This window comes from Zeus faber, assembly GCF_960531495.2.
Source record: "Zeus faber genome assembly, chromosome: 5".
Lineage (NCBI taxonomy): Eukaryota > Metazoa > Chordata > Actinopteri > Zeiformes > Zeidae > Zeus > Zeus faber.
The window spans coordinates 24,497,541-24,524,856 of NC_137192.1; the positions used below are offsets into that span (position 1 = coordinate 24,497,541).

The following is a 27,316-nucleotide window of genomic DNA, read 5'->3' on the forward strand; positions in this document are numbered from 1 at the left end:
TATACGATTGTGTGTGTCGCAAGGCGGGGCACGGGTTCCCAAACGGGTTCGCAGTCCCTAGGGGGTCCTCAAAGGAATCCACAATTTTTGAAAGTCAGAGTTTTAGGAATTCTGTCCACTCGCTTGGTCACTCTGAAATACCTGCCATCTCTCTCGTCGAATCCAAACTGCACAAAACTATGAAATATAGGAAGGGACAGATTGTTTTTATGTCTGAAAAAAGCCTGTCTTTGAGAATCACTGCTCTATAATAATGCTAACATCCCAAGTTTGACTAAGAGTCTGCAAATCATGAGAAAACTGCACAGCAATATAATGATAATTTAATATCCATTATGCAAAAACTACTCAAAATGGTATTGCTTACAGTAGATCAGAAACATATAGATCAGAAACATAGGCACATTCTGAAGACAGTGAATCAGTTGTATTTGCTATGACAGCCAAAGATTAAAATGCAAAAATACTTTTATGACCCCTACCGTCCTACCCCCCAACCCAACCTACATGAAACAACATTCACTTTATTATTAATATTATTATTCAAACAGATGAGATGATCAAACTACAGACACTATACCTACTTTTAAAAAGTGCAGTTAGTTTCAAGCACCGGCCTCTGTCAGTTTCACAGCAACAAAATAACAAAATACAAACTCAAACCATTTCACAATAAACTCTTTAGTCTTTGAGGTGGTCTGAACCAAAAGATGACGTGCTCCATGTGATTAGTATTAAAACAGTAGTTTAGTACGATAATAATAAACCAAATTGACATTTTCTCAGCTGTCTGATGTGGGGGACTTCACTTACTGTATCTGCTGCTCCATAAGATATGTATTAAAAACAAAATAAAAAAAAAAAAACCTGATTGATTGAATCTGCATTCAGCTCTAACTGGAAATGCATGTGGTGGAGGCTTTACTTTTACTTTTACAGGAGGTCAAGCGTAAAAACAAAGCTTTTACTTTGACACTCCCCTCAAGCCGACCAACACAGCATGTAAAAATAATAATTGCATAATGGTTCAGCTATTACTGACAAATGCTTTTAAAAGTATAAGTGCCAAGATTCAATTGTCAACAACCAAAATAATATCATAATAGAAGGCGATAAAAATGGTTTCTACTTCTACGCTTAAAATCATTTGTGTTAACTGACAAATAGAAAACAGAACAAAAAAAACAAAAAAAAAAACAAAAAAACAAAACCCCACCTCTGGCATTCTGCCCTTGTTTTAGGAAACTATTGATTGTGAAAAACATCCCATTTGGTTCAGGAAGCTACGGATACATTTTCTGTAAGCAGCAAATGGACTTGACCCGTTAAACGCTCACATTATGATCTTGTGAAGCAATGCTTACACAGCACCACCAGGGGGCGCGGTTGGAAGCACTTCCGTAAAATAACGAACAAACAAAACCCCCCCCCCCCCCCAAAAAACAGCTGATATCACTGTGGATCTCCCTCGACTGCTCTAGGTTCGGTACAGTGTTATTTGGGGGAAACTCAGAAGGAGGAAAGCATCTCGTCGCTCTCTTCATTTTGTCCTGAGCCCCTTTGGTGTAGAAATGGGAGGACGGACGGACGGACGGACGGACCTCGGGGTCTTTTATTACACGCAGTGATTGGAGGGAGGGCCTGATCGATTCGATTTTTCCTTCTCTTTTTTAAGTTACTCCTTCTCAGCCCATGTAGGGGTACTTCCACTCCTTCAGCGAGACGTGGGTCTGCTTGACCACCTGCGGCGACGTCCACCTCAGAACATAGTGCGGACCGCCCGGCTTGTCGTTGGTGCCTTGGAAAAGGAGGAGGGTGCATCGTTAGATGATGAAAAAAACAAACAAACACACAAGTCAGATGGACAGATCATGTGACATGGAAGAAGTTAATCACAGCTTTACACAATATCCACATGCTTAGAAATTCCAGACCTGCCAACCTTGGTAAAATATGTGGAGTGCCACACCAGTGTCACAGGGAGTCTCTGTGGCGTTTGAGTTCCTGCAGCTAAATGACTCCATCGGTTATTCACACCGTAGTCGTCCCGTAACAAGGCCAATCACATCGTATGTGAGGCTACTACGGCTAAATATATATAGAATACAAATCCATGTTATTAGGATATACCCCTTGAAATGCATCATCTTGTAAAATTACCAAACATGTTTGCCAACTAGAGATGCACCGATTGCAATTTTCTCGGCCGACTCCGATTCCAAAGTCTGACCTGCTGAGTCGGCCCATTCAGATTTTCATTCAGCTGTATGTTCATAATAAAACATTGAGTGGTAAATAAATTTTACATTTTCGTCCGATCCTTTTGAGTTTATAGCCGTGATCGGAGAAATCAAATTTTCTTATCATTTGGTCTCGTTGGGATCTGCTGTACGTCAATAAAATATAAACTGGGATTGTCACCAAGTTTCAGTATAATCCCACCTGTAACTGGACACAACGTATAACTAACATGGCAATGTCCAGTTCAAAATTTCAAATGAAATTTTCACTTTTAAGTGCAAATATACATTTCTATTATATTTGTACGGTACTTGCATTCCAAAATAAATTGCAATCATTGCAAAAAGAAGTAATAATAATAATAATAAATGACCGACTCTTCTCGCTCATTGGAACTCACCGTGGATTAAACCGACTGAATCAGATGGATCGACTCGTTTTAATGAGCCAGAACAGTCATAAAGATTCAAACTTTTCACCACGAGCGGAGATCCTGCAGCAGGAACTAGAGCAGACGCTCCGCTGCAGCGACAGCCATAAATACAACAGTCTGCACAATTTTGGAATATGGTCAGACGATAAAATATTAAACCAATCTTCTTTGTTTACCTTGAAGTATCTCTAAAGAGCGACATTTTCTTTCTTTCGCTCTCCTTTTTGAGCATCAACTACGTTACATCACGTTGGTATCGGGTTTGAGTGTCGGAGCATTTTTACCAGTACACGAGCACAGTATCTGAAAATATATGTGATCGGCTGGTCACCAGTCATGGGCGATCAAGCTGAAAAGCGGCCGATCGATCGGTTCTCTCTATAACCAACACTTTATGTGTCAATGTTACAGTCACATGTTAGTGCTTATTACTCCCCCACTTCTTATTTTACCTCAGAAGTGCAGCGTTGGTGGATAATAATGTACCGGTTCATTACATTGAACCTCAAAGCTGTGATTTCTTTGTTAAATAAAGATAGAGCTTCTCTAATATTTCATAAAATAAACAACAAAACACATTCATTTAGATCATAGAACATTGAGTAATGATTCAGGTGACAGCCAACTGACTTTTGGATTTCGAACCCTAATCCCCGTTTCTTCTGACTTCGTGGGGACAAAAAAGGTGGAGGCGGCGACCCGAGGATCCCTGGGGATCGCTAGAAACTCCTCTAACATGACGGTACGTTAACAACCATGGCTCCGTGTCCCCACACGCAGCGTCCCTCTGCCCGGTCCCTGGAGCCAGGACTCGGCTGTGCCTTCATTCTCACCTGAGGCTCTGGCGCCCCCGAATGGCTGCTGGGCCACGATGGAGCCGGTGGACTTGTCGTTCACGTAGTAGTTCCCTGCAGCGTTCCTCAAGGCCTTGGCGGCCTCGTCAATAACAGCCCTGAAACGAGGGACACATTTGGAGTCTTGAGAGGGTTTAGCTGACGTGGCAGTATTTTGTTTGGTGCGGAGATTAATACGATTTACTTCTAAAGAAAAAATGCTTTTTTTTTTTTTTTGATAGGTGAACGTACAGAATCCATCAATCCAGGATTGTCTGTGTTGGAGGGATGACGCGACAAATCCCAATATTCCACCTTGAACGCCAACGTTTACCCACCCCCAAAAATGATCAGTTCATTTTTGCGGGGAAAGGCGGACCCCGCCGCCAACAATGGCAACAGCATATACAGGAGCACACGCGGCGCACCATCGCCCTAACAGGGCTTACGTAGCTCCGGAACCGCTTTGAAAGGTGGGCGTGTCGGCCTGATTGGGAGATCGAGTCCAGAAGTGAGTGAGAAGAACGCCCAACGCTTCTCACTACGACCCACGTTCTCAGTACCGGTCCCTCTGTGGAAATACTTTGGAGTTCAGTTTCCACCCACGTCCACGTTAAAAGAATGAACTACGGAGAACAGTGGCTGCCCCGGTGTCCGGATGGGAGGAGCCTGCTGCATCGGAACAACGACGCAGGTGGATTTTAATTTTATTTCATTATTTATTTGCACTAAATAACATTCCAGATCACCGCTCCAAATTCAATTCTAGAAGGATATTTTTGTGCTTGCTGGTTAAATCCATGAACGAAACGGTGTGGCTTACGTGTCCTGTGCGAACACTGCCCCCGTCAGGGCGTACGGGGAAGTGTTGTCGATCAGGTTCAGCACCTCTTTGTAGTTGTCCTCAGGATAGACGTAAACACTCAGGACGGGCCCGAAGATTTCCTGGAGGGTAAAAAAAAAAAAAAAACAAGGTTTGCGACAGGTTTGAAGGGTCAGGGAATAACAAATCATCGAAGCAGATCAACGAGCCCGTTTACCACGGGCGAAAATACTCTCTCCAAATACTTTGGAAAAGCACAAATATACTTTCACTTTCAAGTTTCTCGTCTAAATAACAGCACAAAGGAGTCTTTCCGCTGTGAGCAGGGAGCCGAGGTGAGACTCACGAAAGCAACTCGCCTGGGCTCTGAATGAAGTTTGTGAGCGTGAAAACAGACATTTTAGGAATATTAGTTAAGAAAACGCTGAAACCCAGCCAAATCCTCTCATGCTTATCTGGGTTATTCATCCATGAAGGCACGGGCTATGGCGACCACTTCCATCAATGTCGCCATCAGGGTACATTGCTATTCATAAATTCCCCCCCCCCAGAAAAACAAAAAAAAAAACCAAACAAATAAACAAACCAAAACATAGACAGGTGTCATATGAACAAAGACGACATGAAAGTTACAGGCAAATGAGGTTAAATAAATAATGAAATTAATTTTATGGCTTGATATTCTCCTTTTAGATTTAGAAACTTGAAATTAACATATTTCATCAAAATTAATTAATAATTCTAATTAATGCTTGAAAGTGAATACTTAATTTTAATATTTCAGTGCATAACCATAGCGAGGTTTTTAAATGAATTAATTACTACTACACGGGGATGAGCCTTGACACAATAAAATATCACTTTTATAGTTTTTAATAATTTTTTGACCGAATACCTGGATATTGATAAATTGACGATATTTTGGGGATCAATATTGGCGCTTTAATAATTATTAAATGAATATTGTGTGTCAATATAATAATATTGACACACAAGGGAAATGAATCAGTAATGTGGATATTATCTTGATCATAACAGCTAGAACAGTCTGAAGTTCCTAATGATGCAATAAAGAAATTAAATACTGAACTACTTTGCGGTATTATCATGACCAAAATCCCAGACGATATCTAGTCTCATATCATAACATCAATAAAATCGATATAGCGTCCAGCCCTACTACTGGGTTCCAGCAGCAAAACAGCGCTCATATTAGAATGTGAACCTCCAACACTGCTGACCAGTACCTCGCTCATGATGGGGTCACGGGGGTCCGTGGTCTCTATGATGGTGGGCTCCACGAAGTAGCCCTTCCTGTCGTCACAGTTGCCCCCGGCGACGACCGTCAGGTTGGGGGACGACTTGGCGCGATCGAGCCACATCTTAATACGACCAAAGGACTGAAGGAGGATGCAAGGTTAATGTCAATCCTGCTTAATGAATAATATACACAAACATCTACCACAAAACAAAACACTAATGTTCATTTTCGCCGAAGTTTTTTTTCTATTAAGAAAGAAGAAAGAAACAAACAGTCTTTATTCGTGACGCAACACACCACACTACACTACAACACATGCTTGCACACACTAGGAAACTTACTAAGTGCCTTAGTCAGAAATATAACATGGAACCCAACTTTGGTCACACTTAATTTAGATAGTTAGAAGTTAATACTCCAAACTATAAGTGGACTTAGAATTAAGTTGGTCAAGGGCTGACAATTGATATCAGTTTGCCGAGTTGAATATTAATGAAAGACTATCCAAACAAAGTGTTACCGCGGATTTTTATTGGTAATAATAGTTTTCAGTTATAGTATAAAATAATAAACTGAATACTGTACCTTGTCATCGATCACAGCTGAGAAGAAGGTGCTGAAGTCTTCCACAGGCTGATAAAACAAAAGTAGATATAACGCCACCATTAGAGAAGGTATTAGATTCAGGATTCAAGGGGTTATTCGTCACATACATATACATACGGTCATACATATATGCAGTGAAATGTCATGACACCCAGTGACAATAAGCTCTATAAGATAAGATGAACCTTTATTAGTCACACAACAGGAAAATTTACATCGTTCCAGCTGCAAAAAGGGTACAGCAGAAAACAAAGAGCATATCAAGTACACACTATAAACAATATAAAATATATAGAAAGTAAAATAAAAAAGCTATAAGCTATAAAATAAGCTATAAGCTCTAAAATACTAATTACTTTAAAAAGGACCGAGCTGGCATCGAATTGAGTTTTAATCTGTTTTCTAGTCAGCACGAACATGTGACACTAGCCCTGGTAATTTTCCTGATGGTAGCTGACGTGTAAATATTGTCACAATTTATGGACAGTAAAATAAATATCTCCTGGTTCAACTGACTGTTTCAACAAGTCTAGCAGGTATTTGTTCCAAACTGCTTAATTTAGCGATATTTTGCATTTGTTAATTCCATTTGCAAAGGTGGAAACACCATTTCTTGACTGTTACAAATACAAAATAAGGCAAAATTGAATAACTTTGAGAAAAAAAACAAAAAAAAACAAAAAACAATGCTATAGTTGTCAGCAGGCCCCGGAGATTATTTTAAGCTCTGTGTCTCGCCACAGGTTACATTTGTAAAATTTCCAAACCCTGAAAAGACAATCCCAAAGAAAAAACAAATACATTATAATAATTAAAAAATAAAATAAAACAATAAATATAAAAAAAATGTGAACTACCATCAGGAAAATGGAGACACATGAAAATGCAGATATATCAACAGGTATAAAATGTGCGTGCAGACCAGTAAACAGAATAAAGCTCCATTTGATTATACAATGCGGTGCTGTCCTACTAGCTCCGTACTCACGTCCCCCACTCTGATGTCCTTGTGGATGTCCAGCAGCTGCTGCCTGATCCGCGGCCAGAGCGAGTCTGGGACGTACATCCTGGAGCACGCTGAGCACTTCTGCCCACTGTACTCAAACGCCGAGCGGATGGTGCCGGTCACCACGCTCTGGACGTCCGCAGACTTGTGCACGAAGTGAAAGTTCTTCCCTCCGCACTCTGGGGGGAAAGAAAACAAAACAAAAACAAAAAAGCAGCGTCAGACCTGCTTATTAAGAGATTCATACATAAATCACACCACAAAATACAAATCTGCTGAGTTGGGCCAAAACTTGAATTTGACACTTGTATGGTCTTTTCAATTGACAACTTTCAGCAAAATGTAGATCCTTTGTCAAAAAAAAAAAAAGGCAATAGCAAAGAAATCGGATAATCAATGATAAATCCTGATGCAGATAAAAAAATATATAAATAAAAACTCCAAAATTATTCATTTCTTTGTTCCCCCCTCGTTGGCTAAGAAACACGGTCTGCTTCAATGTTAAGCTTTGCAGTTCTTTTGTAAATTGGTGAATTTATCCTGTTGTTAGTGCTACTGAAATGGAATATAACATCCTTTTATTTTTATTCAATGAACTTATATGTGATTGCCTTCTATGAACCGAAAATGTGCTGTACAAATGAAGGTTATTATTATTATTATTATTATTATTATTATTATTAACGGTTCAGCTCACCTCCTGCCACACGGGGGAAGTTTCTGAAGTTGTCCAGATTCTGGGCCACCTGCTTCCACAGACGCTTGAAGGTCCTAAAAGGAGAAACCAAGATTTTCAATTCGGCTTCAAATCAAGATCAGGAAGGAACGCAAATGCAGTAAAAGCTCAAGTAAATAAACGAGTGTCATAGCATGAGAGATTATAAACAGGGGTTCTACAAACTAGGGTTCGCCGCCTAGAGGCCTTCATGTGGTCATGTGGTCCACAGCAAAATTATTATTCATTTGTTTATGCTGTTTTTACATTTTAATACCTTTCCCCCCATAAAACCAACTCCTGTGATGCTGCAGTGTTTTCCTCGTGAATTTAAGTCAAATGTTGAACCACACAGCAGTTTGTGAAAAGAAGATAAAAGCAAATAACTGAAAGATGTCAAGTAAGTAAGTAGCTGTTGAAGTAAATAAAACAAAGATAATTATACCCATTTTGAGTTTTAAAAAGGTGCAGTGTGCAGAATTTACAGAACAGACTTGGCAGAAATAGAATATAATATTCATAAGTTTGTTTTAATTAGTGTATAATCCCATGAAAATAAGAATCCTTGTGTTGGCGCTACCTTAGAATGAGACGTTTTTATCTACATGGGAGCGGGTACGCTTGACGGAGGCCGCCATGTTTCACGCCATGGAGAGGGCTATTCAGTTGGTTGTGATCTGCTCACCGCTAGATGCCACTAAATTCTACACACTGCACCTTTAATACTGACTAACATCGTATGCCTCTTACTACCATGTCGTGTAGGCATTTCCTTAAATTCTGTAAAAATATTGGAATGGAAATCCGAATTCGAACGACCGTACGGGACGCTTCCGGTGAAGTTGATTCCTGCCAGATGCTGCGAAGAGGTGACGGTGTCTCCGAACACGGGGCCGTCGGCCGGAACAAACTGGACGACGTTTGGGGGAAGACCACACTCTCGCAGGATGTTGTAGACGGCGAAGCTGGCGGACATGGCCGTGTCGCTAGGCTTCCACAGCACCACGTTACCCTGGAAAGAGAAATAGATGACATTTGATTCACAGAAAGAGTGAATCCGGCGCTCAACACGTTTCGATTTACAGTGATCAGCCTGTTCCTAACTGGCACTTTAACCTTTTGCATATTTGCCTTTTTGTCTTACGTTACATTTCTATTCCTCAGTTTGCAGTAACAGTCCTACTGAATTTCAGGTGGGGTTTGTTGGCCAGTTCTAAAACACACTTCAATCTCTATATCTGTTCTATAGCTTTTTAATTTCTATACCATAATTCTTATTTGCTTTTTATATAATGGCTTTCATAATTGCTCTTCTGTACGAAATGTGCTGAACAAACAAAGACCCGCCTCGCTTAAATTAAACCAAAAATAAATATCTCTTGGAAATTCAGAAAACTATTGACAGAGATCTTTTAAAAACTCTTTAAAAAGATAGGCAAGACATTCAATACTGCCGCGAAAAGCACTTTGTTGAGGACAAACCTTGACGTGAAAGGATTTTAAACCTTTCTGCACAAAAATAGAAATCAACCAATCCTTGAATCCAAAGTCCTGGCTCTCACCATCACAGCGGGGGTGCCGGCCAGATTCCCTCCAATCGCAGTGAAGTTGAACGGGGCAACGGCTGCAACGAAACCCTGATCGAACGACAGCGGCGTCAAGACTGAGTGAGATCTAAGGAGTGAGGTTAACTGGCAACATCGAATAAGGACCCGGCGTAACAATCAGACAGGCGTCGGGCGTGGTCCTCCCACCTCCAGGCCGCGGTACAGCATGGTGTTGGTGCTGCCCTCGCTGTCCAGCGGCTGTTGCGCCTCCAGCTCGATGGCATGTTTGGCGTTGAACCGGAAGAAGTCGATCAGCTCGGCGGCGGCGTCGATCTCCGCCTGCATCACCGTCTTGCCCTGAGAAGCGGGAGTGGGAGGAAAAAATGATAACGCTTTAGGAACCGCAAGAAGGGTCTGTGTTTTCACCGTGTTTAAATCATTCAGATTCATAACACAATACAAATGTTGAGTGACGGCTGCTTTGTCATTATTACAACTCGATCTCAAGATGGCAGAGACATGATTTTTTTTAAATCATGACAGGTCTAACTTTAATGTTGCAGCTTCCCCACCCAAACCAGAATCTCTACCTGTCCAACCATGGTCTTGGCCAGGGTTTCTACCTGTCCAACCATGGACTTTCCCAGGGTTTCTACCTGTCCAACCATGGTCTCGGGCAGGATCTCTACCTGTCCAATCATGGTCTTGGCAAGGATCTCCGCCCTCTTGGGTCCGCTGATGACATCGGCTGCCTTGAAGAGGACTTGGGCTCGGTCCTGGACGGGTTTCAGGTCCCACTCTCTCCGGGCTGCCACGGATGCCAGGATGGCTTTGTTGAGCAGCTCCTGTGGGCGTAGCAGACAAACACGGATATGAATTTGCCTTTAAACTTTCGCAAACTAAGTACCAAAAAATACTATTTGTGACTTAAATATAAAAAGGCATAAAAGTATGTCAGTTAGTACAAGTGAGTATTTTTCAAATATTTTTTGAGTTTTTGAGACTGTAAAGAAAGGTACTACGGGGGAGAGAGGGTTTCTATTGCAATTTGTATATATGTATTCCTTATTTGTTTGACATGTACACAAGAAGATTACAAATAAATTCGATAAGAGAACAGGAGTTTTCTGAAACATTGGTATGAAATATCTGTTCCAGCACGGTTCTGCCATCATTTTACCTGTTGGTTTACCTCGACACAAAAAGGTTATTTTCAAAGTAAGTTCTATTTCACAAATAACTTTTTAGATACATTCAATTTGATTAAACAAAATAAACCAGAATTACCAAAAAAAGGATCAGCGACCAAAAAAACCCAGCCAAAAGTTAGATAAATGTACGACTACAAAGAGGCTTACAAAAATGAAAAATCTAGTAATAATTATTTTTAAAAAGTTACCTTGTCAGCATAGCAGAACTTGGCCACCTTGTGGGAGTGATTGAAGGGCTGAAGGCAGAAGGCAGTAGATATAAATATAGATATTACAGATTTCAATTGGAGGTATTGGAGGCTGAGGAATCTTATCAGCAAAGTTGATAAAGCAAAAAGTTATCACTTGATAGTTTCTGAATGTTCACGCCCTTTCCGCTACGCGAGGCCTGCATATGCAAACAAGCGCAGGTGAATAATGACTTGGAATACGGCTTGGTCGCCAGGTTTCAGTATTTGTGAAGCTGCATTGTAGTGATAAGTTTACTCAGACGACAGAACGCGTCCTCACCGACAGCTGGTATCTAACATCTTTGGTCCACACATGCTCGTCTCCAACCACACATGGAATCTCCTCAGTCTTGCCCTTCAGATCATTCAAGGCCTGAAATATAAAAAAAACAAAAACAAAAAAACAAAAAACCCCCAAGAAACATTTCAGATAACATATTGTGGAACAATCTGAGATTAAACTAAAAAAGAAGCACATGTAACAGCTAAAGATAACCAAGGCCTTGGGAAGCGTGACTTTATTTGCATTAGTGCAGCGACCTTCAGGAGCGCCTTCCGCTCGGCACTGCCCTCCTTGAAGTCCAGGATCGGTTCATTCTTGACTTCCACGGCCGCGCAGGTGAAGGTTTTGAACCTTTAAACACAAAACACAGAGGAAGGCGAAGCATGAACTTCATGTGACTGGAAAGCCGCAGGTCCGCTCCTTCAGCGGGATAATGCAGCTTTTCTATCCACGTGTAATCCTGTTAAATTCCGTTTCTGCCCATTCCCATGAAGAGTCCCATTCGCTGTATTTAGCCAGGTAGGCGGTCAGTTCAGAAGGAGCCTTTTTGTCCTGAATGGGACTCAAACAGGGCGTGGAACTCTCGGTCGGAGCGAGAGGCTGTTGAACTCTTAATAAATAGACGGGCGCTGCCATGACTGGTTTTAACCTGAATCCACTCAAACTTTGCCAAGCGGTTGCCAACCTGCTGACCATGAAGGTTTTTTTTTTTTGGTTTTTTTTTTGCATAGTCACTGGCGTTAACTTCAAATGTTTTAGGAATGTGTAAAGGATCCTCAGGCCCATTTTGGCGTTTCTCATTTAAAAAATGATTAATATTGTTTTTAATTAAATCATTTTGAAATGTTTTATTTGTTTTCACCGCTTTTATGTTATCATATTTTTATTATCTTCAAGTGTATCTTGCTATTTATTTTCTTTTTCTCGTTTGTATGTTTGTGAATTGTTTTAAAAACCGTCAACTTTAAATCATCAATCAAAAAAAAGTAATGGCAAACTGTAATGATTTATTCTCCAAATTTTGACTCCCAAAAAAGTGGGTACTTGAGCCCTGCTCAGGCACTTTGAATAGAACTACAAAACACAATTGATATTTTAAGTTAGTGTCTGATTGTGAAACATAACAAAAAAAAAACTATTATTCTCGCAATATATGCTATGAGTTTTATTAGTCCACTTATGTCCACTGATGTATTTCACTTATTTATAATAATACGTTTTTTTTTTCCCCAGAACTATTACACAAGCACCGAAACACAGGTGTCTTTCCCCTTTCCCTTCCCCACTCCATAATAGATGATTAACTACAGCAGGTTAACGCTCCAGACTGAAGGTTGCAGGTTCAATAGCAGGTGCTGGAGCGCCTCTCCATGACGTTTCCATCTCTACGGGGCTTTCTGCACAACAGTTCTCCCACACCAAGTGCATATGGACCGTGTTTCTGTATCACGGTCACCCAAAGACACATATAATAAACACCAAGGGACCAGGGAATGTAGGATACCGTGAAGTGTTTTCACAGCTGGTTCTGTAGAGGCAGGCTTCAGAGGAATGTGGACCGTCCGACCATTCAGGATTCAAAAGCAGTAAGTCGGATCAGCCCAAGGAGCTAAGCATCAGGAGTCTTCGCGTTCGACTTCATGTTTGGATCATAGTTTCACTGCCATGGAGGTTCGGACCTAAATCATATCCCCCAACAAAAAAACGTCTCCGAGAGACCGAGAAAAATCGTACGAAATGGGGTCTGTGGCCCCATTTTTCCCTGTGGGAAAAAGGTTGAGAATCACTGGTTTCGTCCGGTGGTTCTCAACGTGGGTGGCACTCATGGGACCCCCATGAGGTCCTTCAAGAGGTTCCAGGGGGGAACAAAAAAAAGATTAGGTCTAAAAAAAAAAAAAAAAAAAAGATCTTCTCAGATCTGGGGTCCCAGATTCAAAATATGATCACATTGAGGGTTCTTTGTGTGCAGGGGGGACCACCGACTTAAGCTGCTGTGACAACTGGAGCGGGCCGACTTCCCGGATCTGCTCCAGCCTCATGAAATACACCACACATTGGGAAGCGGATGATTTTGGGCGAAGATGTCAGGGTCGTTGGAGCGTTCAGATGTATGGCATCTGAAACATTACGTAACACCCCCCCCCCCCCAGAGTAAACTTATCCACCTACATGCACTTATTTGGCGTATACGTGACCGGGGTTCGGTTGGACGCAAACGAAGAGTCTCTGACCTCTGACCTCTACATGTATTGCCATAAACAAGCCGTCGACGGGGAACGCGACGCGCTACACTTCCGAGCCCCCGCGAGCCACTTACCCCCTCCAGGAGCGACACGCCGCCGACCTCACACGCAGCATGCTTCCACCGGGCGGGTGTTTAATAGAACGGACGGTGTAAAAAACGACGAGCCGGGTCGGCGTCCAGGGATCACCGCGGGGAGCTCTCCGGCCGTACGGGTCGGACAAGACACCGCGGGGAGGGGAGCGAGCGGCGCGGCGCGGCGGTTGGTCGAGCGGGTTATAGTGACGCGAGACCCGCGTACGACTCGTTCGCGGCGAACGAAACGGTTCAGATGAATCGGGAGTGGGGGTCACGGGAGTCCTTCCTTCGTTGGTTTTCGTTTTTTTTTGTTTTTTTTTTTGCGCCGTCGTCTTCGCGCCTCTGCCCGACTGCAGGCCCGGCACGGCGGGAGGCCGGGCCTCGAGTCGACCGAATCTCGAAAAGAGATGGCGTCCATAAAAGGAAGCTCCTCGACGAAAAAGCATGATTCAGACGGACTGAGTGCGACTGATGAACACCTCCCCCTTCCAAACAAAACGACATTTTTGACAGAAGAAGAAGAAAGAAGAAGCAGTCTTTATTCGTCACGCAACGCACCGCACCACAACACATGCTTGCACACACACATGCACATGCTTTGGATGGTGGCCGGGGAAATGAGGCCTCTGCTTTTGACCCATCCTTGGCTTGTCCTTCCTCCGGGGGCACAGCCAGGAGCAGTGGGCAGCGTACGTGGACGCGCCCGGGAACCAGGTGATAAGTGTCCATCGCTGGTCAGACGATGATGGGCGCATGTTTTTTTTTAGTGGGGGTCCTTTACTGACGTGAGGTGGAGGAAACCCCAAGAAGCGGTTCGCACAAAGGCAGAATTACTCAAGGAGCTCCGCGGTTTGCGTTGATCGGTAGTTTTGGCACCGACCAAACGTTTGTTTCTCCGCGTGTTCCGTGCCCCCCGCCGCTTCGCTCACGGTTCGCCGGGAGTTCTCCCACGCTGGGGCGAATGAGCGAGGAGTCGTACGATCGAACGACTCTTTTTTTTTTTTAACCGAGTGACTCGTCACGAACCGAATCTAAAAAAAAGAGTCAAACCTTTCATCACTGGAAGTGTATCGCCGGCGAAGACAACTTGGAAGGCACCATCTACATAGGAAGAGGGGGGGGGGAGTGGACTGTTGACTTTTTTCCCCCCCTCTTTCACCACAGCGTTTTGTCGTCGCTGTCCAAAAATAATGTTCAGAAGCGTAATGTTCACCAGTTTGAGTGTAAGTGTTTGACTATGGCATTATAGGGGGGGAAACACACATTCAGATCGACATTCGATGAGGTTTCGCATTTGTCGAATGAAGCCGACGGCAGGCGGTGAGGGTGAGGCTGTCGCCGACCAATCAGAGTCCGGGGATGGCCTGAACGTCTTCGGCCAATCAGAAAAATAAAGGGGAAAAACATCTTCAGCCAATCACAGCGCAGCCCGGTGACTCGTGACAGTGACAGATCCACGCTGTCAGAGTTCGCTTCGTGACCTTTTTTGTTTTTCCCCAAAAATGTTTTATCGAAGTAAAAGCACAAATACCCGACACAAAACATTAAAACCGTTTAAAAAAAAAAAAAAAAACCTTTGTGAGGCTTTGGTGAAACCTACGGAACACTTTTTTTTTGTTGCTGTTGCACAAAGCAAATTTGAGCCTTCGACATACATATACAGTACTGTGCGAGAATGGATAACCAGAATTATTATTGTGTTGTTTTTTTAATAACAGTAAATAATCCGACTGTTAAATATTTCACCTTACTGGTGCACATGGCTCTGTGGCGCACTCACGAAGCGTTTCCTCTTCGCCCCTGCAGAATGTGCGCCCCCGCAAAATGTCGCCACCAGAGAGAGCAATTTCCATGAGGTTGAACTCCCAACAGTTTTTACACTGTTGTTAACTGTGCGTAGATGTTACTTTTATTTTTATTTCATCTTTTTCTTTTTAAAAATCGAACTTACATTTTATCCCTTTCTTGACTTGTGCTGTTTTTTGTTTTTGTTTTTGTTTTTGCTGCTGTTACACCCGCATTTCCCCAAAAGGGATTGGTAAAGTGCGATCCTTAACTTATCCTTAAATTATCCGATCTTATCTTACATTGTGGTGGCCTCATATATTTGCGTACACATCACTGGTATACTGTATATCTGCTGCAAATATCCAACAATGTCACACACAGATCAGCCACACCATTAAAACCAGTGACAGGTGAAGTGAATAACATTGCTCATCTCATTCCAATGGCACCTGTCAAGGGGTGGGATATATGAGGCAGCAAGTGAACAGTCAGTTGTTGAAGTTGATGTGTAGGCAGCAGGAAAAATGGGCAAGCGTAAGGATCTGAGCCACTTTGACAAGAGCCAAATTGTGATGGCTAGACGACTGTGTCAGAGCATCTCCAAAACGACAGGTCTTGTGGGGTGTTCCCGGTATGCAGTGGTTAGTACCTACCAAAAGTGGTCCAAGGAAGGACAACCGGTGACAGGGTCATGGGGATCCATGTGGTCATTGATGCCTGTGGGGAGAAAACTCTAGACTTCTGGTCCGATCCTGCAGAAGAGCTACTATAGCACAGACAAAAAAAAAAAAAAAGTTAATGCTGCTTTGATAGAAAGGAGTCAGAACACACAGTGCATCACAGCTTGCTGTGTATGGGGCTGTGTAGCCGCGGACCGTTCAGAGTGTCCATGCTGACCCCTGTCCACTACCGATAGTGCCTACAATGGGTACATGAGCATCAGAACTGGACCATGGAGCAATGGAAGAAGGAGGCCTGGTCTGATGAGTCATGTGTTCATCTACATCGTGTGGATGGCCGGGGTTAGGGTCCGATCAGATGGAGCATCTGTTGGATATGCTGGTAAAACAAGCATGATCCATGGAAGAAGAAGAATCTTTAATTGTCACACCACACATGCACGCACACACTTTGGATGGTGGCCAGTGAAATGAGGCCTCCGCATTTAATGCATCCTGGCTTGTCCTTCCTTCGGAAGCGCAGCCAGGAGCAGTGGGCAGCATTCGTGGACTGGTGACGAGTGTCCATCGCTGGTCAGACAACGATGCATGTTTTTTGGTGGGGGTCCTTACTGACGTGAGGTGGAGGAAACCCCATGTGAGCACGGGGAGAACATGCAAACCCCACACAGAAAGGCTCCTATTTGGGAGATAACCCGCCCGGAGCACGGTGCCAACAGCACCCCAGGTGGGAATCAAACCCAGGACCTTCTTGCTGTGAGGCAGCAGTGCACTGCGCCACCGTGCCACATGGGGCCCCACCTCACAACTTCCAGGACTTAAAGGATCTGCCACCACAGGATACCTTCAGGGGTCTTGTGGAGTCCATGGCTCGAAAGGTCAGTGCTGTTTTGGCGGCACGAGGGGGAGCTACACAATATTAGTAGTTATAAGTGGTGGTTTTAATGTTGTGGCTGATCAGTGTATTGCTAATATGATCTACTACTACTACCACGTAATAGTAGTAATAATAATAATAATAATAATAATAATAATAATAATAGTCATGGGTGGCTTTAAATAACAAGGATTATTACTACAATTTTGTCAGGGGTCTGATGAATAATTGCCAGTCTACCAGATTACACAACTAAAAGAATTTGGGGTTTAAAACAGTATTTAAATAAAGTGAATCCATCCTTTGGCCCCCAAGAGCTGGATTGCATGCTTACATTTCTTAAACCTGAAACATGAAATCTTGCTATATAAATGATGGCAGGCTAGAAAAACGTAGAAACAGACTTTATTTGTCACGCAACGCACCACACTACAACACATGCTTGCACACACACACACACACACATGCACATGCTTTGGATGGTGGACGCGCCCGGGGACCAGGTGATAAGTGTCCATCGCCGGTCAGACGACGATGGGCTATGAGTTTATACATGGTTGGCTGAGCAGGCGGTTAAAGTCATCCTATGATATATATTCATCGTGGTTTATATAATTCCAGGATGAATATATATCCACCTCAATAATAATAATAATAATATTCATAATATTAATAATAATTATTATTGTTGTAATAATGTATAATGTTTTATAATGTATAATGTTATTATTTAAAATATATTAAATGCAGTAAATACAGTAACATTCCCGCCTATTTATATGGTTACCGTGTGCACTATTCGCGTTTTGGCCCCCGCTGGTGTTTGGTCCCGTGTGAGGCTCCGTAGCGTGGGAACCGTTTGACTGGAGCTCCGCTGTTATTGCAGAAATCATCCCGCCGCAGCTGGAGCCACAGCTCGGCCCCGAGCGAGGGAACACATCGGTGCGACAATACGCGACCCCGCGGATCTTAACAACCGGTGAGGGACACCCGCCCCGGAGAGACAGGGACTCGGTGAGTGTTTCCACCGGCCTGACACCCTCCCCCCCGGGCAGCGAGAGGCAGCGCTAGCCCGATGGACGCCAAGGCTCAGCGGACAGACTGTGGAGTCACTAGCGGCTAGCAGCTAGCCTAGATGCCGTGACAGGGAGTGCAGTTGCGGGTGTTTTCAGCGGACGGAGCCTGGGAGTACAATTTAATCTGTAGGCTCCTGTAAAGTGCGATTTCCAGCACGCGTCTCGTTTAGTCACACTCACTGTCACTGTCACTGCCACAGCCGTGCTAACTCTGTTACACAGGGCAGCTAGCCCTAGCAGAGTGCAGAGTACAGAACACTGGGACCCAGGCGCCTGCACAGAATGACAGTCTGCACAGTTTATTTGATTGATCTCCACTGAATATCAGCAGAATAATACGACAACTTTCATCACCACCCGAGGCAGAAGCGAGCTCGCAAGCCACAATGACTCACACAGTGATATCCATTATTTCCACACCATTCCTGTCACCTGTGTTGAAACAGCACTGGACCTAGTGGTTTCCTACATATTGACATGTTGAAATGAAATGCAAATCAAATGACAGTGTGAAGTGAATCTCACGGAGACAGTGGACCCCTACATTATGACACAGCGACAGCTATTGTAATTAGATTGTAATTGAACTGTGATTTATTTATTTTTTTGGCGGGGGAAAGCTACTTTTGCAAACCACTGGTGACAACCCTGAACTCCTACAGTTTACCACAGCATGGAGCATCAATGTACAGATTGTTATTGTTAAAAAAGTAGAAAATAAACATTGGTTTTATCATTGTAAATACAAGTAATCATGCTTTACTAGATCGGTTCAGATAACGTGTGTGTGTGTGTATTGCTTTTGTGATGGAGTTTCTAACATTGGCTCAAAATTATTACATTTAGGTGGGTTCATATGAGGTTGAGTTCTGTCACATGAAAATATTGTGTCAGTGTTTAACTCCCACAATATTTAGACTTACACTCGAAAGATACTAAGTTCTGTTCCAATCCAATCTAGCATATTATTGTTTATTGTTTGTTTGTTTGTTTTCTTGTTATTGTTTTATCGTTAGTTTGGGGTTAATAGAATAATATTTACAAGATGATGCATATTTAATAAATTGTTAACCAATTATACATATATAACACATATTTGTGTCTCAGAAAAGCATAATATTTAGTCCCTGTTATGTGCTTTCTGACATGCTGGCTGTTGGTAAAGGATTTTTGTATTGGGGATTGACTCTGTACAGCAACACCCTGTTTTAACTTGTTATTGGACAAATATCTGATACCAGTATCACATCACCTTTACTTAAAAGTTAAAAAAACCCCAATGTTTTGTGACAGATGGATTTCTGGACACATCTTGAAATTATGAAGTTAAGAAGCCCGTTTGGGAACCTAATGTCTGAAAATCCCGCAACTTGGAGTTACACAGTTCGCTTATGTTTCTGTGGGTGCTGGAAGAAAACCCCCAATAGATTTAGCTCGATTTCTGCACTGATTCTGAAAAGGGTTTATTTTTCTCTGTGTCCTCCAGCAGTGTATGGGCCTGGGAGAAGATATCCGAACAGAATGAGCTCCAAGGGGGGTGGCACGGCCCTGACCCGCCGAAACTACAGACTGGCTTCAGACATGGACAAACCCAAAGTCACAGGTAAGGACTGTTATTAGACTCAATCACACTCTCAAGGAGGAGGCAGGTGCCGGTTATAGATGCTTGTTCTACCCAGTTACCCAGTAATAAACATATACAAGATTATAGCAATATTAAGCACAAACAGAGGAATCCCAAACAGGGGTTGTTTTAAATTCAAAATTGTAACTAAAGTTTTATTAAGATTTAGGTCAGATGTACAGATGAGTGGGGGCTATTGAGGCTGTCAGATCAGAGTCAACAGGTGTTATTGTACGTATAGCTTTTAATTTGTTGTTTTCCTTTGAGGGCATTTCATCACATATGCCTAGTGATGTATTGTAGAACAAAGATGTCAGCCTCTTCCAAATGTGGATTTGGGGTTCCAAAGTGATTTCTCTTTGGACGTAATCGTCCCTGTGGCCGGATTTTCATACTTGGATAATTTTATCTACGCATGTGTCTCTTACTGGCACTTGCTTTTGTGATTTCCTGAACCATTTTTGAAATAACACATTCATTTTGTAACCTTCAGCCAAACACAGGAGCGGAGATCATTTCGACTTTATTATTTTCTCCATAATGAAATCACTTTGGAAGCGAGTCCATATGAGGGCAATCATGGCGTCTGATGATATCCTGGTTATTAATTCTTGTAATCTAAATGGTTCTATATATTAATTTTGTCTGCTAGGCATAGTGAATGAGAAGCTGCTGAGCGACTACCTGCACCATGTCTTCCCCTCCACCAAGCAGGGACCCGCACTGGCCTCCCTCAGGTTGTGTATTGTTTCAAAAGTGATGCACTGATTCACTTTTTTTTATGCCAGGTACAAGAGAGCTGATACGAATGAACGATGAAATGTCTTTCTGGTTTTCAGCAATTGCTTTATTTGCTGATTTGTTTCAAGGGAAATTCTGTGAATTCTCTGAACAATTACCTGTTCACACATACTGCTCAATCGAGCATTACCCAGACTTTGTACGAGGGTGCTGGCTGGGTAAAGTCTGGGTAATGTCCGGTCCAAATGATTCGTACATTTGCTTTCACACATACAGCTCCTCTGGGTTATCTGCGGATAATTTCAGGGTTGCAGTGCATGTGTCTGCGCAATGCAAGGTTGCAGAGGGGATCAACTAGCCTTGCTCTTGTGACATTAGAAAAACACACCTTTCAGCACCTCAAAGGCTTGTTAAGCAATATATATTGTGTCTATATGACTACCCCCTGCCCACACATCCCAGTGGGAAACATTGACAATGCACCGTCACAGTGAAATCGTTACGGCCACAGAGTTGGATACTCTCCTGAAAAAATGTACAACGCTAACAGACTAGAAGTGGCTGGAGGTTGGTTGAGAGGAAGCAAACTCAGTTCACGGAAAGAGTTGAAGACGATCTTCGCGAGGTGGAGAGTAGAGGTGTACAGAGACGTCATTATGTGTATGTGTATCTGTATCTGTTCAACCAACAAAATGATGCTTATCTGTAGACCGGACGTGGGTGTGGTTTGTACTGGAAGTCACGTTAAATCGGGCAAATGTTGTATTTTCTAACCTAATATTCATTGGCCATCCAATTTTTGTGCCTTGAAGGCATCAAATTGATTTAATATTGGCAAGCATTTCATAATTCTTGATGAAATATATTTCCACATCCTCATACTGGACTTCTTATCGCGCTCTCTCTCTTTATTTCATTTTGAACGAAACTAAGTTTTACGAACAGTCTAAAGCCCACCATCACCCCCCCAACATCCCCCCAACACTCTTTATCTGGGAGACATCTCAGCGCTGCTTAGGTCTCTCTCTCTATCACCGCTCCTCTCCGTGCGCGTCTGGGGACGGGGGGAACCCAGTCTGTCCAGGAGGGGCGGGGAGACGGGGTGGTGGTGGTGGTGGTGGAAACCGAAGCGCTGGTCTCTGAGAGCCAGGAAAATGTTAACGACGTGGACTATGCAACCGATCCGTTGCCGACGCGGATTGTCCAAACGACGCACGCATCCGTCTGCACTCATTCCGAGTCGACGGATGGTGGCTGACGCACAGACGTGTCAATCATGTGTTTTTTTTTTTTTGTTTTCCTGAATAATAACAAGCAACTTCAGGTAAAAGAGGTGTGTGTGTGTGTGTGTGTGTGTGTGTGTGTGTGTGTGTGTGTGTGTGTGTGTGTGTGTGTGTGTGTGTGTGTGTGTGTGTGTGTGTGTGTGTGTGTGTGTGTGTGTGTGTGTGTGTGTGTCCGTGTCCGTGTCCGTGCGCATACCATCTACTGTGACCGCATACTAGTGTTACCGTACCCGAGAGTCATCGGCGTCCTTCCCTAAGCCGAGCGGGCTTATTTTACCCCCTCAAACCCTATATATAGACAGTCATTCTACAACGCTCTCAGCCATATTTTTCTGGTAGGTGAGGTACAACTGAACAGGGGGCGCGCAGAAGGCGCAGATGTCGACCCTGTGTTAGTCCTAAAACTGTGATTAAAATGAATGTGTAAATTTACCGTTCATGCATCCCGGGAACACCAGGATACATTTTTAGGTTTTTAGAAATGAACCACTGTCTAAATTACCCCCCCCCCCTTATTGGTAATTTTCAAAATAACCAATTTAAAATCGAAAATTACCAAAATTACATTTTGTGACATAGTAATTGAAAACCTGTGGTGGAAAGAACTACTTCATTACATTTTTCAGTTATCTGTACCTACTCCACTCCATTTCAAAGCAAATTATCTGTACTTTTTGCTCTATTACATTTCTAACACAGTCATGTTACTTTAGTTAAAAACTAAAAGTACATTTTATTTGTACATATTTGTAAATTACACTGCTTATACTATTTTATTGTCAATTATAAAAATATATATTATTCTTGGAAACTATAATTAAATAGGTAAAACGTACAGTAGCATTTTATGCCATATTATAGGCTCTGTTATATGAACACAGTGGACTTTTACTGTTCATAGTTAAAGTATGTTTAAGAGCAATTACTTGTATACTTTTTAAGTACAGATGTCAATGTGGTACTTTGGCTTTTTACTTTCTGTCATTTTCGTCACATTTTGAACCAAATTCAGCTGTGCTTTAGCCCAGACAATAAGGCGTCTTTTTAACGTCTTCCCTGACTTAGAATGTTCAGTGTTCTGCCTTTAGTCCTCATTCTTTCTTCCCAAATAGGTCAGTCTACATCAGGGCTGGCTTTAGGAGGTCGGATAATTAGCCGCATGTTTTGAAAAAGGCTTTGGATTATGCACTATGCAGAGAATGAGGGTTTCAGGGATCTGTCTTCCATTATGGCACTTTTATATTGATAGAACGAGATTCACAAGAGAACTGAACCAAAAACGTAGCGAGGAAAAACATCTAAGGAAAAGTTATAGACCTCCATATAAAATAAAACCCATGACTCCACTCAACTCAACAGCTATAGTCCCAAAGGGGAAATTTAAAACAGAGCCAGGTTGTAAAATGCCATGAAGCCGTTTAAAATGTCATAAAAATACAGTTACGCAAAAGTAGATATCCACTTTTATTTAAATACAAGAACTGTAAACCTAGTTCACCGTGCTAATCTTGGTTTCTGGTAACCTTTGGATACTAATTTAAATAAAGTTGTGTCCGGGGAATATAACTTTACGCTTTCAGATGAAACCAAACACAATACTCTAGATGGAGAAAATGAAAATGAGGGCGACATAAAACGACATAAAAAATGTAGAAGGAAAAAAACAAGTATTGAAAATAATTAACCTTTATCAACCAGGCCTATAATAGCTGATCAGGGCATCTCAAGGAACTGAAGAGTCCATAATACTGAGATCCACACATTGAATATTAAATATTGAGCATCCACTGATATTTTGCCATTTGAATTTAGAAAAGAAAAATACAAAGTTGACAAAACATGAAAATCTCTCTTCTTGCGCCCCTCAATTCTTTAGGAAACCTCTGGGATTCCAGGACCTTGGAGCTCACCTGGAGAGGCTGCTGTCGGAGGGAGAACCCGCTGAGGAGAGCAGAGGTACACACACACACACACACACACACACACACACACACACACACACACACACACACACACACACACACACACACACACACACACACACACACACACATTTCCAACATTTCTTGGTTTAAAATTCTGGTCATGGTTTGCGATTTGCTCAAATGATTGCAAACAGGCAATGATATAATAATTCTCTAGTATAGAGAGCTGAATGCCTGTTTTATGGAATAATTCTTTATATTGTCGGCACTTTCTACTGTCTGTGTGTGTGTGTGTGTGTGTGTGTGTGTGAGATTGTGTTTATATCTGGTTCGGTTGACTTTTGTCCTTGTTTCTGGACCAAAATATTGCTTTAAGTGTCTCGCTCAAGTTGATGTTGCCGTAAAATACCTGTTGCTCCTAATGTTGACTAATTTGAATTCTCAAGATTGTTTTATTAACAATTGTTTAACGTCCACCTGTGGCTCCAGACCAGCCCATAGAAGGACATCTGGGTCCTCTGACGGTTGTCCTGGATCACACCAGCGGCTTCGAAGGACTTCTGTTTGTAGATGATGACCTATTGGGGGTGAGAATCTGTCTGTCTATCTCAACCCTATAAATGATGAACGTAGTATTGTTGTGGTGGTTATTATGATGATTTTGTTCACTCGTGAGTATAAAGATGTTGTTTTTTTTCTTTTCTTTCTATAAAATGAGAGCAGTGATAGGTGACCTGTTGTTATATGTACTTTAGGTCATCGGCCACAGCAACTTCAGCTCCATCAGAGCTACAACATGTGTGTACAAAGGTAAGTAACGCTCGAAATCCCTCTTGAAATCTACTCCCATCTGTTTCCCCTCTACATCAGCTGAGCCATTTCAATTGCATACGATTATACAAATTAAATAAATCACGTTATTCAGCCTATTTTTTTTTTGAATCGTGAGCATCTCTGAGGAACATAAAATCATTTCCCCGCAGTTTACTCTCTGTGTTGGTTCCAGGGAAATGGGTGTACGAGGTGCTGATATCCTCCCAGGGTCTGATGCAGATCGGGTGGTGCACGCTCAACTGTCGCTTCAACCAAGAGGTACACACACACACACACACACACACACACACACACACACACACACACCAATCAAGATCACACACACATCATAACGATCAATTTTTATTTATAACGCACATTTCGTACATTAGCATGTTATGCAATGTGCTTTACGTAAAATACGATACAAAAATAAATATAATGGAAAGAATTTAAATTAAACAATAATACAATTCTCCACAAACACATTACAAGAAAATGAAACAACACGAAATCCCTCAGTAAAAGTGATGCTTAAAAGGACCGAGCTGCCCCGCATACAAAAGCGCACAAAGAGTATTGACACCAGAACTGCTGCTGCAATTTAAAAAATCTAAATTCTATTTCGATTTTTAAATTATGGTCAACTCAACCAAATACTACATTGTCATTCTCTCATCACACGCACAGTGTCTGTAGTGTTCCGTGTGTTACAGGACGAACAGCGGTGTGGAGGTAAAGAAAAAGGTGTGTGCTGTAATGTGTTTGTGTTTTCCCTGCTTTGTTGCCAGGAGGGAGTGGGTGACACCCCGGACTCGTACGCCTACGACGGCAACAGAGTACGCAAGTGGAATGTGACGACCACCAACTACGGCAAGGTCAGTCAGTCGGTTTACTCAATCATCAATTACCTGAACGCTGTGAACAGTCATTCGTTGTCGTTTATTGTATTGTTTATTGTTTATTTGGATCTCCACTTGTTGCTACCAAGGTACCCTAGCCGCTATTCCTGGGTACACATAGAAATAATATAAACGGACGGATTGGAACAACTAAAAAAACAAAATAGATTGCTACAAAGCTCATTCATTTATCTTTTTGTTTGTCTTATTTATATTTGTCATTTATGTTTTCAGTCTTGGGCTGCCGGAGACATTGTCACCTGTTTGATAGACCTGGATGAGGGAACCATAACATTCTGCTTGTAAGTCATGATTAAATGTATACACTTATGTCATTTGTTCCACTCTACGTTTCAGTAATGTTACATTCTCAGTGATAGAGTATGATTCGAACAGATAAGCTCACAATGTTTTTGACTATATTCTAGCTGTGATCCACAGGTACTTTTCGGACAGTCCAAAATAAACTGCAGTCCACAGCAGCTGCCGCTAGAGGGCCAAAGACAGTGCAAACTAGACCATCTTAAACATACATATCGCTGTGTATCACAAATGACTGCTCTTTAATGAATGCTCTTTAATTGATTTGCGCCTTCGGCTCAGGAGGTAGAGCAGGTCACAGGTCATTCCTTGGCCTAACCCTGACCCAATCCCTGGCTCCTCCTGAAGTGTCCTTGAGCAAGACACCGGACCCCTAGGCCTCCATTGGCCACTAGGTCTCATCATTAAAATTCATCTTCATTCTTTATTTGGTTTTTCCTCAGGAATGGCCAGTCTCTGGGCACAGCCTTCACAAACATCAAAATGGGCCCGGGCATCGCCTACTTCCCCGCCATCAGCCTCTCCTTTAAAGAGTCGGTGGCTTTCAACTTTGGCAGCAGGCCTCTGAGATATCCTTCCAACCCAGCAGAGTACTACAAACACCCAACACGATTACATCATGTAGCCTCGGGAGGTTTGGTGGGAAGGAAAGCAACCAAGAACTCTTTAAAGACTGTTGAGGTTCCCGGGAATGTTTGGGGCCTAAATGGTTCCTCATTTAGTTCCTGTACATTTTGTTGTGTAACAGGTATATGCTACATATGCAAAACCCAGATCATAAGACTTTTTTTTTTTTTTACTCCTTTGCAGCAGCTGTAGAACAAGTTAAAAAGTGACTAAAAGGAAATTGGTTTCTGCTGCTTTATTTGTTTTGCCAAATGTGTTGGTATTTTTCCAGTAGTTCCCTGTTTGAGCAGTGTTTCACCTTTGACCTTAACATTTGCGTGATTCACATACCCTGTGGAAGGTTACCTGCCCCTCCAGAACCCACCTGCTGCGGACCTGGTGAAAGCCCACAGGCTGCTGGGATACATTAAGACCGTTCTCTCCACCACCATAGACACACAGGTAGGAAGCTTTCACACACCAGTAATAATCATTTAATGTGGTTCTTAAAATAATAGATGTGAACATTTGCAGAAATGGAGATTTATTATATATATATATTTTTATTGATCTTGTCCTTGTTTTCAATGTTATAGAAAATGGTTTACTTGCATTTTGCAAGCATATTGCACAGCAAAGTCCTTAGAAGGTTAACTTTGAGTTTTCATGAGTGGCCTTGGACTAGACTTGGAGCTCAGAGTAAAAACCCAAATAATTTACCACCATGGCTGAACCCTGAACTCAAGCTGGACTACAGGTCTGAAAATAAACTCAAAACCCTTTCACACTTTATGTAGGAATTTGCTGTGTACAATCCACTCTACTCTCTCTTTATCGCCCTCTCTTTGAATCTGTGTTATTTTTACCTATGTACTGTATAATGTAGAGTCCACCTACACCAGCCCTATACATTTTAAAATGGTTGATTTCTGATTGATTCCTCTCCGTCCTTGTGTATGTTTCCTCAGGAGGAGAGGCTGGTGGAGAAGGACTGCGCCTCGTGGAGACTTCACGGGGAAACGACTGTTCTCATCACACTGGCTCATATCTTCAATCATTTCGCTCCCCTCATGGTAGGAGAATTATTTGTAATTGTATTTTTTCCCCTGTATCTTTAATATTGTAAATTCCCACTGTAAGTTAAAGTGGTAATCCATAAGATTGTCTGTGG

General features: G+C 42.4%; 2 protein-coding genes across 2 annotated transcripts in view; one reads left to right on the forward strand and one right to left on the reverse strand.

Moving 5' to 3' along the window:
- Positions 1 to 305: 305 nt before the first annotated feature.
- aldh4a1 (aldehyde dehydrogenase 4 family, member A1) lies at positions 306 to 13,666 on the reverse strand. Its single transcript, XM_079999987.1, has 15 exons — positions 13,507 to 13,666; positions 11,447 to 11,540; positions 11,187 to 11,279; positions 10,865 to 10,912; positions 10,155 to 10,310; positions 9,673 to 9,822; positions 9,481 to 9,555; positions 8,743 to 8,930; positions 7,901 to 7,974; positions 7,186 to 7,382; positions 6,177 to 6,224; positions 5,578 to 5,730; positions 4,331 to 4,452; positions 3,508 to 3,626; positions 306 to 1,798 (listed from the first exon to the last, which is right to left on the reverse strand). Exons 1-15 carry the CDS (start codon positions 13,545 to 13,547, stop codon positions 1,686 to 1,688), a joined length of 1,671 nt encoding a protein of 556 aa, XP_079856113.1. The 5' UTR covers positions 13,548 to 13,666; the 3' UTR covers positions 306 to 1,685.
- A 4,090-nt stretch (positions 13,667 to 17,756) lies between these two features.
- rnf123 (ring finger protein 123) overlaps positions 17,757 to 27,316 on the forward strand; it is a 160,507-nt gene continuing 150,947 nt past the window's right edge. The window contains exons 1-12 of the mRNA XM_080000678.1: positions 17,757 to 17,868; positions 19,417 to 19,533; positions 20,207 to 20,291; positions 23,455 to 23,534; positions 23,993 to 24,090; positions 24,259 to 24,313; positions 24,510 to 24,595; positions 25,108 to 25,194; positions 25,453 to 25,520; positions 25,983 to 26,108; positions 26,493 to 26,607; positions 27,114 to 27,218. Of these exons, the coding sequence (XP_079856804.1) occupies positions 19,452 to 19,533; positions 20,207 to 20,291; positions 23,455 to 23,534; positions 23,993 to 24,090; positions 24,259 to 24,313; positions 24,510 to 24,595; positions 25,108 to 25,194; positions 25,453 to 25,520; positions 25,983 to 26,108; positions 26,493 to 26,607; positions 27,114 to 27,218 (987 nt within the window). The 5' untranslated portion in view covers positions 17,757 to 17,868; positions 19,417 to 19,451. The remainder of the gene's footprint in view (positions 17,869 to 19,416; positions 19,534 to 20,206; positions 20,292 to 23,454; positions 23,535 to 23,992; positions 24,091 to 24,258; positions 24,314 to 24,509; positions 24,596 to 25,107; positions 25,195 to 25,452; positions 25,521 to 25,982; positions 26,109 to 26,492; positions 26,608 to 27,113; positions 27,219 to 27,316) is intronic.